This window comes from Crocodylus porosus, unplaced genomic scaffold (genome assembly GCF_001723895.1).
Source record: "Crocodylus porosus isolate Cpor-Errol unplaced genomic scaffold, CroPor_comp1, whole genome shotgun sequence".
NCBI classification, from domain to species: domain Eukaryota; kingdom Metazoa; phylum Chordata; order Crocodylia; family Crocodylidae; genus Crocodylus; species Crocodylus porosus.
In genome coordinates this window covers 14,681,662-14,700,779 of record NW_017728927.1, presented here as the reverse complement: position 1 = coordinate 14,700,779, position 19,118 = coordinate 14,681,662, and the positions used below count along the sequence as shown (strand labels likewise).

The 19,118-nt window shown below is 40.4% G+C and overlaps 1 protein-coding gene across 8 annotated transcripts in view; it reads left to right on the top strand.

The window, feature by feature from the left end:
• SUN1 (Sad1 and UNC84 domain containing 1) overlaps window positions 1-19,118 on the top strand; it is a 43,877-nt gene that overhangs the window by 21,818 nt on the left and 2,941 nt on the right. For 4 of the 8 annotated variants that reach the window (XM_019542082.1, XM_019542083.1, XM_019542084.1 and 1 more), the window contains 15 exons: window positions 1,115-1,198; window positions 1,870-1,980; window positions 3,144-3,260; window positions 3,951-4,044; window positions 4,523-4,581; window positions 6,001-6,146; window positions 6,271-6,504; window positions 8,854-8,940; window positions 9,321-9,364; window positions 10,594-10,732; window positions 13,793-14,044; window positions 14,840-14,924; window positions 15,583-15,698; window positions 16,289-16,456; window positions 18,780-18,872. In XM_019542082.1, coding sequence (XP_019397627.1) covers window positions 1,115-1,198; window positions 1,870-1,980; window positions 3,144-3,260; window positions 3,951-4,044; window positions 4,523-4,581; window positions 6,001-6,146; window positions 6,271-6,504; window positions 8,854-8,940; window positions 9,321-9,364; window positions 10,594-10,732; window positions 13,793-14,044; window positions 14,840-14,924; window positions 15,583-15,698; window positions 16,289-16,456; window positions 18,780-18,872 — 1,829 coding nt within the window. The remainder of the gene's footprint in view (window positions 1-1,114; window positions 1,199-1,869; window positions 1,981-3,143; window positions 3,261-3,950; window positions 4,045-4,522; window positions 4,582-6,000; window positions 6,147-6,270; window positions 6,505-8,853; window positions 8,941-9,320; window positions 9,365-10,593; window positions 10,733-13,792; window positions 14,045-14,839; window positions 14,925-15,582; window positions 15,699-16,288; window positions 16,457-18,779; window positions 18,873-19,118) is intronic. The other 4 variants (XM_019542081.1, XM_019542088.1, XM_019542085.1 and 1 more) reach the window with 3 other exon arrangements.

Genomic DNA, 19,118 nt, shown 5'->3' with positions numbered 1-19,118 from the left:
TGCTCCTCTGATACATCAAGATGGGCTAAAGGGGATGTTCCACATCCTCCCACTCCTTTGGTAAGGTTTTGGTGTGGTGCTCTCATCCTTTTTACGGTTTGCCAACCATTGGCAAGGTTTATTCTGGTTATCTTTATGTACTCCAGAACCTCCAGTAATACAGAATAAGTTGTATGATGCTTGACTTGGAAATTAAAGTGATGAGAGGGTATTTAGGATCTGTTGCTGCAGCTTTTTTTGTGCAGGGGAAGTAGCAGGATTTGTATTAAATATAAAAATACACACTAAAATATTACTTCTGTTCATTTTCTTGTAATCCAAGTTTCACCTGCTGCTTGTGAGGTCTGAACTAGTTCTTCAATTATCCATAGTATGTGTTATGGAAAAACTGGATTTACCAGGGGCGGGCAACTTATTTTGGGCAGAGGGCCGCTTACTGAGTTTTGGCAAGCCATCGAGGGCCACATGACAGGCAGCCAAGGGCAGATTAATATTAATTTTCTAAATTTTTTAGGCGCCCCACAGGCCAGATAGAATGGCCTGGCAGGCTGCATCCGGCCCCTGGGCCACATTTTGCCCACCCCTGGGGTGGACTAATTGATCTGAATTTGAGATTTGTTTTCCAACTTGAGTCCCTCAAATTAGACACTCAAATCTGATGTTATTGCGTCAGATTCCTTGGAAAATAGTATGGGACTTTGCAGTTATTAAGCAAATATGAAAGCAACTTGTGTTGACTGGCTGCAATTGATCGTAGGCTATTTCAGTTATATGGGTGCCAAACCAGGGTCCAACGACAGTCGGACAGCTTTGAGGCAGGGACCAAATACCCAACCATCTTCTCTAAGAAGACTTGAGCTAAATTATAAAACAAAAACTAGCTTTTGTTAATAGAAGTAAAGTAAAATATGCGGGAAAGCTTGGGGGGGGACCCCTCATGGTTTTCGGTCAGACCTTTGTAGGTAGACATACAAGTACCATCTTCAAGGTGTCCGGTAGGTGGTGTAATTTCATAAACAGTCGAGACGGGTTAATTTGCTTGCTAATCTAGCTGTTTGGAAAGTTGTAGATTCCCTGAGTGTTAAATTGCTGTGTTCTTTCTGTGTTCTTTCAGCTCACTCAAACTACTGTGGAAGTATGAATGTAAAAGAGTTTCTCAGAGAAGATGGCCATCTTGGTATAAATGGGGAATCTTTGTGTAAGTGCTGCTGGGATTTTGGTTGTAGCCGTGTTGGTCCAAGGACATAGGCAGGCACGGCTCTTTGAGTAGATGTGATATATTTTATTAGACCAACTGAGTAGTTGGAAAAGAGTTCCTAGCAAGCTTTTGGGCACAGTTACCCTTTTTCAGGCATAGGGAATCTCTTGTGGTCTGAGACTCCAAAGAAATTTCTGTTCCTTGGAGTCTCAGAACAGCAGAGACTTCTTATGCCTGAAAAAGGGTGATTGCACCTGAAAGCTTGCTAGGAACTCTTTTCCAACCACTCGGTTGGTCTAATAAAAGATATCGCATCTACTCAAAGAGACTTGCCTACCTTTGTATAAGTGTGGCATTTTATATGCTACCTTTTTTAGCCTGGGCTGGATGTCATTATGACTTCTAGATGCTACATAGCTACTCCTTAGCTCTGTGAAAGCTGAAAAATTGTTTTGTGTCCAACGTAGACATGATATACAGCTGTAAGTGTGTAATGAATATATTTCTGTAACGTAACAAGCACATTATATGTATGCCTTCTTAATTTTACTTGTTACCTTAATTTTTGGTTTTAGAAAGTGATATTGTGACCTAACTGGCACACATCTGTCTTGTTAGTAATTTTTATTGATTAACTTGTCACATTAATTGACTGTTACCACAACCAACAGGTGATGACTGTAAGGGGAAGAAACATCTTGAAACATACACAACAGTCCACATGCAATCCTCAAGGTCTAAAAGGGTAGCAAGGACCATTTGGCACACCTTTTCTTATGCAGGTTGACTTGCACCTTTTTTTTCTTTTGCTTTTATTTTCTATCACAACTTCACAAATGTTAATCACTCATACTGCTTTGCATTTTTAGCTTAGCTGTAACTATCAATGTAGAATAGACTGACTTAGGCCATACAAGAATAGTTAAATAGCATTGCATTCTTTGTGGTGTTTGCTATAATATTAAATTGGCTTTTAGGAACTAGCTTGGCAGAGAGAATCTTCTGTTTACCTATGGTACAATCACACTATAAAAGGAAGGTATGGTAGTTATTATAGAATATGCATCTTAAGAAGTTAAATTTGTCACTGCAGTTCTGTAAAGTGTTCTGGAAAGCTGACTTTTTAAAGCAAAAGTAGGACAGTGGGATACTAGCATACATAATATTTTATTTGATTAAACTCCTTTACCTCTTACCTTTTTTTATTTTTAGAGAGCCAGTTTTTACAAGAGGTTTGTGTAGGTGATGAATTGTCCTGTGAGAGGACTTCTGTTACTTGAATGGACATAGACATCAAAAATCTTCAGAACTGTATTTGCTGTCGGCACTGTTCCAGCAGCTGAGAAACGTAGTTGTGTGACACACACTTCAGTCAGCTACTCGATTTCGCTAAATATTGTGCTGTAATGTCTGTGGCATCCCTTAGTCTAAACATTACGCATCTTTACACGGGGTGAGAGGGGGGGCATTTTTTTAATTAGAGCAGCTCTTGGGAGCCACTCTAATTAGAGTGCCTGCAGTGTCTTGTGTATCCAGCATCCCACACTTCAAAATGACGGTGGGGGCGCTTGAACTAAAGCTCATTTGACAAGCTTTAAAGTGCTCTTGCTGCCATGTTGAAGCCCAGGAACACTGAATACACTTGATGATGGAGTTGCTGGAGTGTGCTAATTAGCATGCTCCAGCAAACTCTATTAATCGAGCCTGCTCCAACGCATTCTAGTTAAATGTGTCGAAGCAGGCATCAGGCATGTGTATAGGTGTCCATTATGTCTGATTGGGATGTAGGGCACTCTCTCTTTTTTCCTCTCTTTTGTTTATGTATATGAACTACTTCCATAACATTTCAGACACTAAAAAATAGCTTCTCTAATGTATTTTTGCAAACAGTGGTTCAGGATGTCTTGCATGTATGTCATATACCGGTTCATTTGTTATATACTAGGTTACTTTGTGCTACGAGTATTGCGAACAGTGGGAACAACAGGATGGCTTGTATCTCGGAAGGTGTTAGCACTACTGTGGCTGGCCATTGTTTCTCCAGGTTATTTTCCTAATCTGTGTACATTTTGCATGTTCTGTGCCTTGATTGGCACACTAGAAATCTACAGTATGTTATTATGTGGCTGATAGATTTGGCTGTTTGTGCTGCACTTGTTATGCTTGCTTTCTATGTTTTGTACGGTCTAAATGTGTTTAAAACTAAGGTAAACTTGTGTTCGCAGACTGAATAGATCATTTATTAGGCTGCTTCATTTGGGGGGCACTAATGGTTAGACCACACTTCCAGGGCTTGAGATTGGGGGTGGGAATGGCCTGTGTTCCTGATTTGCCAATTAAAACTCCCTATTGGTTTGGGAAACTTGCTTAATCTCCCATAGACACAATACCCTTTATCAGAAAAATTAATGCTCAAACGTCTTTTCAAAACGCATGGAGATTTTGAGCTGAAAGGTGTCACTCATTTGCAAAGATTTACTTTCTATCCTCATGAAAGTTGTAGTTTTTAACAAACAAGCAGTTCATCTCGCTGCATGGCTGTTTGCTGAATATCTGATGATATTGGTATTTTAGCTGTGTTTTGTTTTAGATGGAAATGATTTGCATGAGTTCTTTCTTCTATATCCATCTACCTCAACAGTCTGTTTGCCATACAGAGCATTTTCCACAGCATTTGCATGTGCTTCTGCTTGGTCTCTCTGCATATTCTGTAGCATGTGACTTTGTTAATTGAATGTCCTTTCTCTGATAGGTAAGGCAGCTTCTGGAGCTTTCTGGTGGCTTGGAACTGGATGGTATCAACTTGTTACTTTGATTTCTTTGTTCAATGTGTTTCTTCTTACAAGGTTTGTAAACTTCTTTCTTTTAATTATCATAATTTTTAAATAGAATTTAGTGTCTTGAGCCAAAAATATTTTAAAAATTATTTTTCTGTAATGTAAACCAAGTAAATCTGTTTTACAAGATGCGTAGCATAAATAAAGGAAACTGATATTTATACTTCATGATTTGGAGTTTCTTCTGTACATTTAATAAATTCTATTTTGCTAACATTGGTTGATTAACTGGCCATTCTTCTCATTGCAAATGTGAGACCGATGTACTAAATTGCAGCAAACTTCTCTACTCACTAGGAAGCAAAAGTTTTAAGGGGTACATCATTTGCTGATTGATCAGAACAGAATTGAATCTAAAATATTTATAGATGAATTTGAGATTCGGATGAACTTTACATTAATATCCTGTCTGTTACAATACAGTATTAAATATGGTAGACCCATTCTGTATTTCATGTAAAGTTAAATTCTGACACTGTCTTTTCAGATGCCTTCCAAAAATTTATAAGCTGTTACTGTTTCTCATCCCACTGCTGTTGCTCCTGGGTATGTGAATCATTTAGTTTCTTTTTCAAGTTGGTATGTGCTTATTACAAAGGTATCAGAACAGCATTTTAGATTGACTTGCTTTTTATGAAAGAGATGCAATTTACAGCACAAGAGACTGAATTTTTTTTGGCAAAAATTTTCCACTGTCAATGTGTTTTCCTTTTCTTATGAAAAGAATATCCTTTGTTTTAAGGAGGTAATTTTACTTCCGTTTGCCCTCAAGATCTACAAGACATTCATCCTATTAAGACCTCCCGTATGCTACATGGTGATGACTGATGGAATAGTTCTGATTGCATTGTTACAGACCAGGGCTGGCCAACCTGTGGCATGGCAGCCTGTGCATGTAGCATATAGCAGATCTGGAGAGAGAAGAGGCAGCAGTACAGTGGCAGATAGGGCAGGCAGCAGATCAGATTTGGGGAAGTCGATTGGTGGCATATGGGCAGGATGCAGGGGTATCTTTTGGAACAGCTGCCAAAAAGGTTGGCCTCTATGGTTATATTTGGGTGGTAAGAAAGTAGGGCTGGAAGGGACCTCCATACGGTCCCTCCCCCCGCCCCCAGTTCAAGGCAGAATCATCCCCAACTAGACCATCCCAGCCAAGTGTCTGCCCAACCTGCTCTTGAAAACTTCTGGATAAAGTTTCCACAGTTGTTCTGGGCAGTTGGCTACCTTAACCACCCACCTAGTCAGAAAGTTCCTCCTAATTTCCAGTCTAAATTTCCCCTTCTGCAGCTTGAGGCCATTGCCCTTTAGTTCTGTCCCCTGTGGCCACAGAGAAAAGCCCATCTCCCTCCTGTCTATAATCCATCCTTCAGGTATTTGAAGAACATTATCAAATCCCCTCAGTCTTCTCTTCTCTAGATTTAAATAACCCTATTCTTTTAGCCTTTCTTCATAAGACTTGCCTCCCAGTTCCTTAATCATGTTTTATCCTGTGCCAAACTCTGTCCAAACTGTCCACATACTTCTTGTATGAGGCCCGAAACAGAACACAGCACTCCAAGTGAGGCCTTATCAATGTTGAATAGAGTGGAAGAATCACTTCCCTTGATCTGCAAGTGACAGTCGTTCTGTTAGTACAACCCAGTATGCTGGTGGCTTTTTTTTGCAACAAGAATGTGTTGGCTGTATTTCCCAGACAGTGCCCGTAGTGACTACTTAGAATTAGGGATATTTAGTACTTACCATTTTAATATCCTATTTGCCAAACTTAATGTTTGGGCTGAAATATTCTGTTCCAGATTTCTACCTGAGTCTGAATGTTATTAAACAAGTTAAAAAAAAGTTACTAAAACTTTTCAACCATTCTGAAAGGGTGGTTAGGGAAGGCTGACTTTTCCCCTCTCATGTTTAATTAAAAATTGTGACTACATGTAACTTTTTTTGCCTTTTTCTCTTTTTTTGCCTAAGGTTTATGGTGCTGGGGGTTTGAAGGCTTCCTTTCGTTACTGCCTGCATTCAATTGGACAAGCATAAGTAAACCACAAAGTGTAGATGAGTCTCTCTACATCCTGAAACCAAGGCTTGATTCTTTTCACTCAGTTCGGCCTCCAGAGGTAAACCATGTAAAGGGCTTCTGAACTCCAGGCCGCTGGATTTTTTTTTTTTTTTTTTGCGGTGACTGATCTGTAATCCAAAAGTAAGCAAAGTAAACACATTTTAACTTTTTTTACTTTCTAGGATTCCGTTAACTTTGATTCTAGCCGCATGAAAGAGTTGGAAAAACAGATTGCCTTAATGTCTGACAGATGTCATCATCATGATGAAGAGTATGGTAAAGTGATGCTGTTGCTCCAGAAGCTTCAGGATCAGGTTGCCCTGATGAATGACAAAAGTGAAATGTTAACACTAATAAAAAATGTAATGGGCCAACATCTTAAAGAAACTAAATCTGAAGAAACAGCACACTCAGTGGTAAGGATATAATAATTTTTTGTGACTCTCTTTTTCTGATGCTGTTTGATTAGTATACTAAACTATTAGTATAATAAACTATTATGTAAATCATGTCATTTTTTCTCTATTACTCCTAGTATGGAACAGGATGCAAAGAAAAATTTAAGACTAGAAAATAGTTTAAGTGTGAAATAGCTTGTAAGTTTGCGCACTTGCTTGTGAAGTTCTACATCAGCACCACAGTCTAGTAAACTGAACTTAAAAGAGGAGTCTGTTGTAGGTTTATAACCAAAGATTTAATGCTTTTATTTGTTACCTTTTGCAAGTCCAACACATCCCCTTGTATTCAGTTAACCCAACTGAGTTGATGGTGATAGAAAACTCTCTCCATACAAACCCTCTGGAAACTGAAGCTAACTTTCAGCTCTATCTTAATGTCAGTTTAAGAAATAATAGTGACTGTTAGCCCAGCACAGTGATCTGCTCTGCATTTTCTTGAAAGCTGCTTATAAGTCTAAGCGTATAACGAAGGGGCAAGAAACGAGGAACTATCCCTGCCTAACTTGCACTATTACAGTGTAACTTCTGTAACATTAAATGGCTTTGGTAATCTATAATAAGAGGGATGTAGATATGAGCTGAAGGGCTAGCAAAAGGGGTAGAAATGGAACATACAGTAAATGAGGTGCTGAGTAGGGATGTGCGAAGCGGGCCCTATTAGATTTGGATCTGGCCCGAATCGGGGACAGTGATTCGATTTGTTAATTTAGATTGCTGTCCCGGATTCAACTAGGCCGAATCTGAAGATTCGATGCCGATTCAGAGAATTGGCAATTCAGATATAGACACAGCTTTAAATGTTTTTTTTCTACATACCTTGAAGTAGCAGGCGCGGCTCGTGATCGCTGCGATGCTGGGGTGGATGGAGTGTCCCACAGGAGTAGGGGGTTCCCTCTATGTGCTCAGTGGTGAACCTAGAAATGGACTGGAAGTATTTCTGCTCCGCTTCCAAGTCTGCCAGGGAGCATGCTGGGGGACCCCGGGTGCCCCCCGACCCAGGAGGCACCTATCACCCAGCTGAGAGGGCATGGTGGTGGTGGGGGGGGGGAAGTCCCCCAGCAAGCTCCCCCACAGACCTGAAAGTGGTCTGGAATTGCATCTGGTCCACTTCTGGGTCTGCTGCTGAGTGCACTAGGGAGCCCCCTGCGCTCCTGTGGGACTCTCCATGTGCCCCAGCATCGCAGCACTCATGCGCCCCTGCTACCTAGAGGTATGTAGAAAAAACATTTAAAGCTGTCTCTATGTCCTGATCTCTCCAAATTGATTTGGAGGGTTCGGATTCAATTCAGAGAGATTAAAGGGCCTTCTGATTCGATTCAGATTCGGCCACCAAATCGGGCCAAATATCTGCTGAAATCAAATCAGGGACCAAAGCTTCGCACAGCCCTAGTGCTGAGGTAAAACAAGTGCAGTCAGGTGACAGCTGGAAGAAAATGAAAGGTTTGTTTCTTGAGGATGAAATGCCTAGTCTAGACTGCCTTCTGTAATCATATTTAATACCTTTCCTCACTAGTAGAGGGGAGTCCTATCTGACTGTGAAAACCATATTGTTAATTTTCGGTTGGTAGGGACAGAATTTATTAATTGTTTACTAGTAACAGACAACTTCTTCCAGCCAGTTTTCTCTCTCCTGACCCCTGCTAACCTTAGATGATGATTCTGGCTGGGATTTCCATGAGTGTCCTAATGCCCCTAAATAACTCCTCGTGTAAACTTTCATCGTACCACTGAGTTGCTAAATCTTATAGGCTGTTTGCAAAATATATTTTTATAAAATCTATTTAATCATATCTCATCACTGCTTTCTGTAGCAATTATAGAAACATTGCAGGAAATTAGTTTTGATAGGCTAATAAAAATCCTGTGTGACATTTCAAACTAGTTAGCTATTTTTTCTTCCAAATAAGTGCTTTTACTAAGCCATGCAAGTCAGTTGGCTGCCCAGTTTGTTTTGGTCCTAGTTCTACATCCAACTTGATATTGTTGATATTGCCTCTCAAAAATTGTAGGTGGTAAAAATCTCAAGTAGTACAGTTTAACACTTATTGGCTATTTTTCCAGTGCTGTCTGTCTCAAAGGACTAACTCAGACTAGCCATTTGAAAGCAGAACAGCATGGCACTGAAAAACAACTAGACTTAAGTCAACTAAGGCCTCTTAAAAATCCTTCCTCCTAGTTTTTGTGTCTCCAAAATGTAGTATGATCATTGCATGAATGAGACCATTTTACTTGGAGAAACAGCGACAGCTATTTGACTGACTTTTGTGCTCAGTAAATAAAACACCTTTCCCCCTTCTTGACTTTAAGACTGACCTTCTGGCTTTATACCAAGAACACAAATTGAGCATCATGACGTTGGAAGACCACATTGGAAAACTCTCTGCAAAATATGAGGTATTGAAATGTTCTTTCATTTTAAATTATGAATTGGAGTCTTAGCTTGTTTATAAATATTGAAGACAATTACAGAGAAGCTGCTTCACTACATTTCCCTGACATTTGTTGTGCATCACTCCAGCAATTAAAATTTAAGACGGTGCTTTCCACAGTGAGGGGCTGACAAACAAGCTTTTCTGTAGGCGCAAGAAGGTAAAACTGTTCAATGTTGTCAATGTAAAAAAAACATGTTTAAAAACTTTAAATGCTTTAGGCGTGTCATTGTGTATGGAGCTGCCCACGCACATTGTTTTCATGTGGCGATATTATCCTCAATTACAATAATTCAAATGAAAGGATGCACAAATTGAAACCAAATCTTTTTCATATTCTTTCAGGGCATCCAGAAGGATCTTGAACTAAGCAAAACAAGAACAGTGAGGTAAGACTATTGTGCATGTCTACTATGTTGCATTTTGAATCCTGGCACTAATTGGTCATGGTAGGAGTCATTCACTGGACTGCAGTGGTAACTCTCTTCTTTTCCAGTGCATTGTGAATGTCAGTTGAATGACTTGTAAAGTTTTGCCCAAGTGTTCATAAGCCTAAGTGTTATCCTGCTATTACAATAGGCTTTGGCAGAGAAGCTAGGTATTAGTTCAAGAGGCCTGTATTGGAATGTTCAGCAGTCCCAGCATTCCCTCGAAGCTGCATGGCCGCTCAGGCACACCTGGCAGCATGGGAGGAACGCACCTGCACAACCGCACAGCTTAGAGGGAATGCTGAACAGTCCTATATCCTATTCCCAATATCTGTCCGACTTTTACCTTATTTCTTTAAGGAGTGTGATTGAAGAAAGTATTGTTTCACTTAAACTCCTAAAAGCGTGAGGATTTTTGACACTTCCTCAAAACAGTCTTTGAAGGTTAGGTACTATACTTTTAGCAGCTCAGAGAAAACTACACTCAGAAGTTCCCATTCCAAGGGTTTCATGTCAGGTCAGCTTGTATCTTCATCTAAGTCTGGTTTTCAACTATGTTCATTTCTGCTCGGGAAATATGAATTGTAAAAAGAAAATACTTTTTTCCTCGTGGGGGGCAGGGATGCATGGTAGGAGTAGGTATACCTTATTTAAATTTTTTTAAAAATCAGCTATGGAATAGCTTTTAAATGCTATGAGATCTTTTTTCCCCTTCATATATAGTTCACATAAGCTCATGTTTGTTGCACATGACTTAAAAACTGAATCTGAGAGCAATTAAATCATTTAAATTGCTGTACACAGCTAAAAGTTCTGGGGAATTCATATAAGTGGGCAGCTTTAGCTCATATTCCCTAGAAACCTCACAGAATCTCTCAAGCCTATGTACGTCGTATTTCATCAGCAACTTAATTCTGCTAATATCCCATAGGTGTGTAAATTCCAAGTGCATTCACAACTTTAGAAGAGATTGATTTAAATACAATCTAAATGAGCATCTCGATATGCAAGGAACCATGGGTCCTCAAAAATCTATTCAGTTGCTTTTCCAGTGAAGTTCTTTATTTTGCTTAAGACAAATGTCTTATGTTGTCATATATTTGGGGGATGGGGGGGTTAGATGCACAAATGTTTTGACCTTTTTGTTCTTATTTCATAATTTATTTATTTTTTTAAATTTTTTATTCTAGCATGGGTGATGAACAGTTTCAGAACCTCTTATCCAAAGCTAAACAAATGGAACAGGAGTTGGCTAGTATGAGAGTAGAACTGTTGAACTTACAAGGCTTGAAGACTCAGTGTGAGAAAGTAGATACCATATATGAAAACGTAAGTTATACACTTGCATCTCAATAAAATGCAACTCTTCTGCATCTGACCGCTTGTATTGAAAACTGTGTAGTCACTAAAGCAAATAGGCACATTAGTCATAGTTGTGAGTAGCTAGACAACTAGGTAATTTTACTATGCATTTTATACGAATTAGGAGAATAACTTTTTGTTCTTAAATGGAACTAAAAGTGCATTGTGTATATATTTATTTATCTTTACAGTCTTAGAATTGCAGTAAAACACTACAACTGTAAATCAATACTTAAGCTGATACAGTTTAACTAATGTACAAATATAGCTCCGCTTTCTTCCTTTGCAGCAGTACATTGCCCTATGTTGAAACAGCAGGAGGGAACTGATGTTGTTTATGTAGAAACTGGGTGTATGCCTTAATTAAACTTTTGGTAGCACTAAACACAGGGCCACTTGATCAAAGATGAGTCGTGTATCTGCACTTAGTCTTGTTTTGACCCTGAGGTTCAGCTCAAAGTAGCTGGTTATAATGTTAAGCAAAAAAAAAGCCCTGTAGCTGTTGACTACATATTGAATTGAAAGAGACTCTGAGTATGTGGTTAATTCACAATTGTGAAATATCAGCCTTTTAAATGCTCTCTTTTTGGTTGAATCTTAGTGTCCAACTCAGAGAACTCTTTTCTCAGCCTGTCTTTGAACTGTAATTGTGCGTTGGTCCTTTTTGTTACCCCTTTCAAGAAATCCATTGTAGCCAGCATTAACAAATAAAAATGGAAGGTTTGGATGAGATATGAAGCTGTAACTGAACATAGTTTATTAGCACTTTGAGACATTTGTGTTTGATTGTTAGATTGGTTAAGTGGCTAATTTTTAAGCACCTTAACCTTTTTGCAACTCTTTGCAATTCAGATTTTATTTGGATGTGTAGATTTTGTTCTCAGCAGAGAATTAAACGGCTTTAGGAACAAAAAACGAACTAAAATTTAAAGGTGCTCTGATATTGCACTGCATATTGGATCAGCCTCGATTTTTAAAAGGAAAAATAACATTATTGGCTACTGGGGTTTTTTTTGGCTGGTGTAGCCAGTAATGTCACCGATTTAAATACAATATGCCTTCTGACCGGGGCCCCTGGACACCACGTGCATGTGCTCATGCATGTGTAGCCAGGAATGCAGCCAGGCGGTGTAGAAAGCAGCACCCTGTGGAGGGAAAAGGGTGTGGTGGGGACAGAGCAAGGCTGCCACGGTGAGGGAGGGAGTAGGGAGATTTGTGCATGAGGCAGAGGCAGGCTGCTTACTGTGAGTTTGGGGCTCTTCACTCTGCTGCCTTTTGCCCTGGCAGCTGTGCGCTGGCCGTGCATTCCCTGCCCACTCGGCAGCAGTAGTGGCAGCAAGTTGTGCCCTCCACTGCCGGGCAGGCAGGGGACACACAGCCAGTGTGTTGCTCCCAGGATAAAGGCAGCAGAGTGGAGACCCCCAAGCCCACAGCGAGTAGCCTGCCTTCAGCCTCTCCCCACTTGGCTCCACTCCTAAAAGTGTCCTTGCACTTAAAAATGGTGGCATCGCTTTGAACTAAGTGCCCCACTGCTGTTTTTAAGTGCTGGGATGCTGATCCCCTGGACAAGCCATCTGTAGTTCTGTCCTGCTCCCCACACTAGCCCTAGGGTCCCATTTACCGCCCTGGCTGGGCAGCACCCTAAGGCCCTGTGCCACTCCCTCCCTCATTGTGGGGGCCTTGATGTGCCCCTTCCCCTCCAGGCTTTCCTGCAGGGAGCTGCTCTCCACACTGCCCCACTGTGCTCCTGTAAATCAGATCGGTATCAGCTGATATGCCTGGTGAATAATTGGCTATCAATATTGACCCAAGAAAATCTATCTCAGTGCCCCCCTACTAAAATTAGTAACTTATCCTTAGGTTTTTAATAACTTATCTTTAGGTTTTTAATGAACAGTTCTAAGAAAAAAATGCTTGTGGTTACTTAGCCTGAGTGTTTGCTTACAGTTTTTGAAAAGGCAGTTTTTTGTGCACAGATGTCTGTTTAGGGTTGTTTGTGGTGGGGGGAAGTTTAAACTTGGTGCTTGTTAAAAAGACTTAATTCTTCAAACATAAGGCCAAGCAGATTGCATTTATAAATTTATAAATGCAATGTATCATCTTACGCAAGAGGATAATGTAGCTGTGGTTTGTTTATTGACTTTTTTTTGTGGAAAAGGACCATCTTTGTATTTATTGTATCCTATGTATTTGAAGCTTAGGAAGTTTGCCATGGTCCTTAACAACTAAAACTATTTACTGGGAATAAAATAAGGTGATGACTTTAGTGATGGCAAATTAATAGTTTTAATGTCCGTCCGCTATTCGTGAATAACTGATGTAATTAGAAGACAAAAGGTTGATTGGCAAAACCAGGGTATTTAGTTAAAGACATGTTGACTACCATCTTTCCCCTCACCTGCTAGAGCAATTTCAAGTGCTGCAAGATGTACCCTTTTTTCCATCAGAGGTTTGCTATGCCAACGGAGGGTTCAGCTGAGGTAACTTGAGCCCCTTGCACAGGTTCATTTTTAAAGGCACCATGGGATCTGATGCCTAATCCCAACAATTTCACCTTGTGCCACATCATGTGTGGCATAAGGTGCAATTTTGGGGTTGGGGATCAAATGGCAAGTTTTCTACTTGCCAGTGCAGGGGGATCTCAGGCCTTTCCGGTACCAGCAGATTGAAAGCTTGAGTGTCTGCAGGTGTGGGCTCTAGGGCCAGCAATCAGCAGATTGACCTGTGACCTGCCATAGCTTCAGTTTAAGACACCATACAAACCAGCAGTTACTTTGATATAAATAGAATATTTTTATGGCTGGTTTGCCATTGTATGATGCCTTAAATTGGGTGCATGTGTGGCACCCTTGGCATTTATGCCACAGTTAACATGCAACATGGCTATAATGTGTATAGGGGCCTCACAAAAATTAATGCTCTTCATTGAGTGTTCAGAAAATCTTTTCTTGTTTCTGCAAATGTCTATTTTCATTTTGTTGTAATGACTTTTTTTATAAAGATTCTATTATTGATGGATTTCACCAGGTAGATACCCAGATCAAGGAATCTGTCAAGCTTATACTTTTTGGTGACCGGCACAGTGACTTACCTGAATCGCTGCTGCAGTGGCTGATGTCTAAATTCGTGACCAAGAATGATTTGCAGACCTTGTTACAAGATCTAGAGATGCGAATCCTCAAGAACATATCTTTTCATATGTCTGTCTCAAACCAAAAGGCAACCTCTGAAATTGTTACAAGTGCTGTTAATGCTGGGATTTCTGGTATCTCAGAAGCGGTAAGCCTTCTAAAAAGAGCATTTGGAAGTTGAGCTGATAACTTTTTTGTTTTTTTTAAACAAATTTTTACTGTATGTAATAGTCAAATGTAAGTTAATGATTTTAAAAAAGGAAATAGACTTTTTTGAATTCTCATGAAACTAATTTAAAATAAGTATGAAATATAATTCTTATTAAGCTAGCTAACCTGGCAGCATTTCCTGTTTTATTGTTTTCAGCAGCAGTTGAGATAATCCTTTTTTAGGTTGTGGTTTTTGTTTTTTTTTATTGTGTATAGTACTGCTCGGTGCGCACGGTGCCACAGGCTGTTTGGGGATCAATTTAAGGCTCTACAGTGCAAGTACTGACAGCAGTACAACTCAGTGAACATGTAATTGGGTCTTTATAAGAGTTACTAGTTTTGTCAGTGCTTAAATCCATTATCATTCTTATGTTTTTTAAATAAATAGCTAAATTGTATGTAACAGCTAACGTAATTTCTATTGCCTTCATCTGGTAAGAGCTGTCAAACTGTACCATCTTGAGAGTTGGGAAATATCCAGAGTACAAAGAAGTAAAATGTAGCTTAATGGATAGAAAAATGGAAGCTCAGGAAGGAATCCTCCAAAATCAAGACATCAGTCTAGTCTATCTGCCACATATCAAAATTGGCTCCTACTCTTAACGAAGTGGGGTGCAAGGATTCTTTTAAAAATAAAATTGTATTCATTCTGGCCTAGCTGTGCGCACACAACCAAACTACTCAAATGTTTTTTTTTTCTTCTCATTCTCCTCATTCTTCAATGTGCCTATAGCAAGCACGCATTATTGTAAATAATGCACTGAAACTCTATTCTCAAGACAAGACTGGTATGGTGGACTTCGCTTTAGAATCTGGAGGTAAATATAACAGACACATAAATAGAGTTGTCATTGAATAGTAGATAAATCTGTCTTTGTTTTGCATCCTGGAAATTGCTACAATTAACTTTTATCTGAGTGACAAAAAATAGGTAAACTAACTTTGTTTTAATTTGTAATAGGTGGATGTATGTACTCATACAAGACATTTTTCACACTTGATAGTACACATCTTTTTAGAGTGTGTATAAACTAGTAACTTGGTTGCGTTTTGGGGGATAGGGGTGTACCTGCAGTAGGACTGTTCTGTACATGTGTTCTGAAGAAAAAATAAGGGGGTAGTTGTGTGATAACTATTTTGTATGATATAGCAGTGGTGAACCAAACTTACTGGGGAAAATGTTTACCTGTGCAGAAGTTTAAACCTTTTTGATTACAACACACTTACCACTTAAAGCTGACATACCAGTATTTAGAAAAACGGGAAGCATTTTTATCTCCATATTAATGTGCTTAAAGAAAATTTGCTAAAATTGGCAGGCTTGTAATACTTCGAAGTAAACCACTGACAGATTCTGCTTAAGCTGGTGTAATACATAATTAACCAAGTAGGCCAATTTCATGATAAAAGATGGAATAAAATACAGAATCATTTCTTATTTGTGTTTAATTTGACTTTTTGTTTTGTCTTTTCAAGGTGGCAGTATTCTGAGTACTCGCTGTTCTGAGACGTATGAAACTAAAACGGCGCTAATTAGTCTCTTTGGAATTCCTTTGTGGTATTTCTCGCAATCTCCCAGAGTGGTAATTCAGGTAAACATTCCACGTTGATATTTGGGTTAAGATGACTTTTTAGATACTAGATCTCTTACGTAGTCCGGAAAATTATTTAAAACTTTGTGTTTTTCTGGGAACGTAGCTCTGTGCAGAGAGCCTGTACAACACCAGGACGCCCTAAGTCGTGCATAAACCCTGTTTATGATTTAAAAATAACTAAAGTGGCACATGGGCTTTGGGAAGAAGTGGACAGAAAGTGGTCATTCGTTTTGACAGACTAGTTCACTGTCATTTTAGTAAAATGCATAACGGAAACCTTAACTACAGTTTGTTCTCTGTTTAAACCTTTGAATCAAGAAAATGTGTATCATTTCCAGTTAGCACTTGTCTGTGGCCTATAATGGTCACATTGCAGAGAATGTGTCCTGATTAGGATCACAATTGCAAACAGCAAAAATAATCTGTTTTGAATCAATGATTCACTTGAATAGTCTTAAATGGATGGAATTATTTATGTAGCAGAGTATAGAACCCAGCTAGTGGCAGGATCTAATCAAAATATTTTAATAATTCAAAAGTACATTCACAAATATGTTCATTATTTTCTTTCTTCCACTGTCCTTTAGCCTGAGATGTATCCGGGAAACTGCTGGGCTTTCAAAGGATCACAGGGGTACCTTGTAGTTAGACTTTCCATCAAGATCTACCCAACAGCTTTTACGCTGGAACATATACCAAAAACACTGTCACCGACGGGTAACATTACCAGTGCACCTAAGGATTTTTCAGTATATGTAAGTCTATTTTTGGTAAACTTAAGGCATTAAATAGTCTTTAACATTGTCCAGTGTTTTGAATTGGATACCTTTTTTATAGCTTGAAAAATAATTGCTGTAACCCAGTTTGATTTAAGAAAAAAAACTTGCAGTATTCTTCCTGAAGCGGTTCCTTTTTTCTTAAATAGCTTTGAGACCTAGGAATGTGAGAAGTAAAGTATTGTTTAAAAATGCTATTGACTTTATTATCACTTTACCCATCTGTTCCACAAGAAAGCACTTTAAAGAGAAGTTGATGTCTTGTTTGGTTGAATTTTCTGCTAGTGACAGATTTCCAAACCTAAGTGACTGGCTATAGCTTAGTAAGGCAAATTAAACCATCACAACGTTGTGTGCAAGTATTATCCTAAGAGAACCTGTAAAGACCACGTCTGTTCATATCAAGAATTAGGGGTGCACTGATGGAGCTTTTGGGGGCCAATACCACTAGCCAGTATTTAAGGAGGCATATTGGCCAATACTGATCCGATATCTGATACAGCTGCCTCCAAGTGGTAAGTCTGGTGTGGTGGAAGGGGGTGCAGATCAACTCTTCCCCTCCAGTGAGGGAGGGGGCAGGGACAGGTGCTACCCAAGAGGGGTGGAACAGAGGCATGGCTTGTGGGGTGGGGAGCATGTGCCCCTGGATCTGCAGGGTGGAGCTGGTGCTGCATGGGGCTTTTCTTGCTGGGCTTGGAGCCAGCTCCAGCAGCACTAGGAAGAGGCTGTAGCCACCCCATGTTTTGCCTTGGCTCCACTCCCAGCCCCGTGTCACTGCCCATCACAGCCCTGGCTGAACGCTCTGCCTCCATCCAAGTGCTGGGAAGAACCACGGCTGTGCCAGGCAGCGGCATGGGGCTGGGAGCAGAGCCTCATCAAAATTTGGGGTGGCTGCAGCCTCCTACCAGCACCACTGGAGCCCTCCCTGAGCCCAGCCCCGAGGCAGAAGAGCCACACAGCTCTGGCTTCAGCTCCACCCTGCAGCTGCCACCTACCCCATCCCACCCTGCGCAGATCCAGGGGCACCCCCCCCCCCACACTACCCTTCTGGGGTGCAAGCAATGGTAGGAGCTGCCCCCACCCCACAAGCTGTGGCTCCATCCCATGCCCCCCTCCCCACCCTGGCTCGGCCGTGCCTGCCCCCTGCCTCACTGCAGGGGACATTGATCTGCTCACGCCCCTTCCCTCCCCCATCCCCTTCCGACTAACCAACTGGAGGCAGCTGTCCATGCTGCCACCTCTGCTCCATGCTGTACTGCAGCTGCACGCAGCATGGGCATTTATTGGCCCCATTGGGTCAATATCTGATACAGACCGCTTTCTTCATGTGATACCGATCTGATATCAGTGCATCTCTAACAAGAATACATTATGATGCTGTTCAGGCACTGCTACAAGTGATCTACAATATTCAGCAGAATGTCGTTAGTTTTCTGACCTCTGGAAACTTTTTAAGCTTGATTTCTAATGGACTTGAAATTTGTAAAAGAGTTGGCTGCAGTACCAATCCAGTTCTTCCCAGAAACTGCCCACCGTTTCCCCTGCCTGCCTTTTTGTTACGTTAGTTTTGGGGCTTGATTTTTTTTTTTTTTTTTCCCTCTATCGTAAGAAATAGTGGCTTTGCTATCTTCCTCTCTAAACCGTGATAGCTTGTAAATGTAGGTAACACTTAAAGCGTGTCTTCGTGGCAGACTGTTGGGAAAATAATAGCATGTAGAGTTCAGTTGACATGGCTAGACTGCCTGAAGTACTTGAGGTAGCTGGAATGGCAGCCTGCATCTAGCAGAAGATACGTTAGATATACCTTAAGGGCAGTAGTTCTCAACTTTTTTAGATTTAAGGCACCCCTCAGAAAATGCCAGTTTTTTGTTTTCATTTTGTTTTTGACTAAAGAAAGACTGCAAGTTGGGGAGGCACAGGGAAAAAACTCTGGTTGTTCCCGATTTGCTCTCCTTTTCAGCATCTGCTTTCTGCCATGGAATATTGGGCAAAGTGGATCTACAGTCTGACCCAGTAAATGGCAGTTTTTATGTCCTTATTCTCTAATAGACTCTTCTGCTGGTCACAGCAGGTCAGAATGTTTTTGACACTCTGGACTTCTGTTTGAAATCTCTGGGTTTATCTTGTGAATCATTTGCAGACCTAACAGTGCTAATATTGTGCGTCACTGCAGTACTTGAAGGGATCTCAACGCTGTGGCACCCTGGTTGAGAATCACTGCTTTCGTGGGGAGGTTTTTTTGCATTTGCATTTTTGATCTGTGGACAAAAAAAATATATCAAAGGCTTTCTCTTGGTGTTAGGGTCTGGATGATGAATATCAGGAAGAAGGCGTACTTCTGGGACAGTACAGGTATGATGAAGGAGGAGAGCCGCTACAGACATTTCAAGTGATGGTAAGGCCACATTAGTAGAATTGTATTAGTAGCCTACCAAGGGCTAACTCATTTTTATTAAATAATCAAGCAAGCTAGGCGCTCTGACCAGAGGAGTTGATCCCTGTCTCAAAGGGCTTTTGACTGAAAGTGTGTGGTGGAGGGGATGACGCCTGCAAGCAGAGCAAACAATATGAAGCCTGCAAACATGAATTTCCTTGTTGTTTGGTTCTTTGTTTTTTGGGTTTTGTTTGTTGCTTTTTTTTG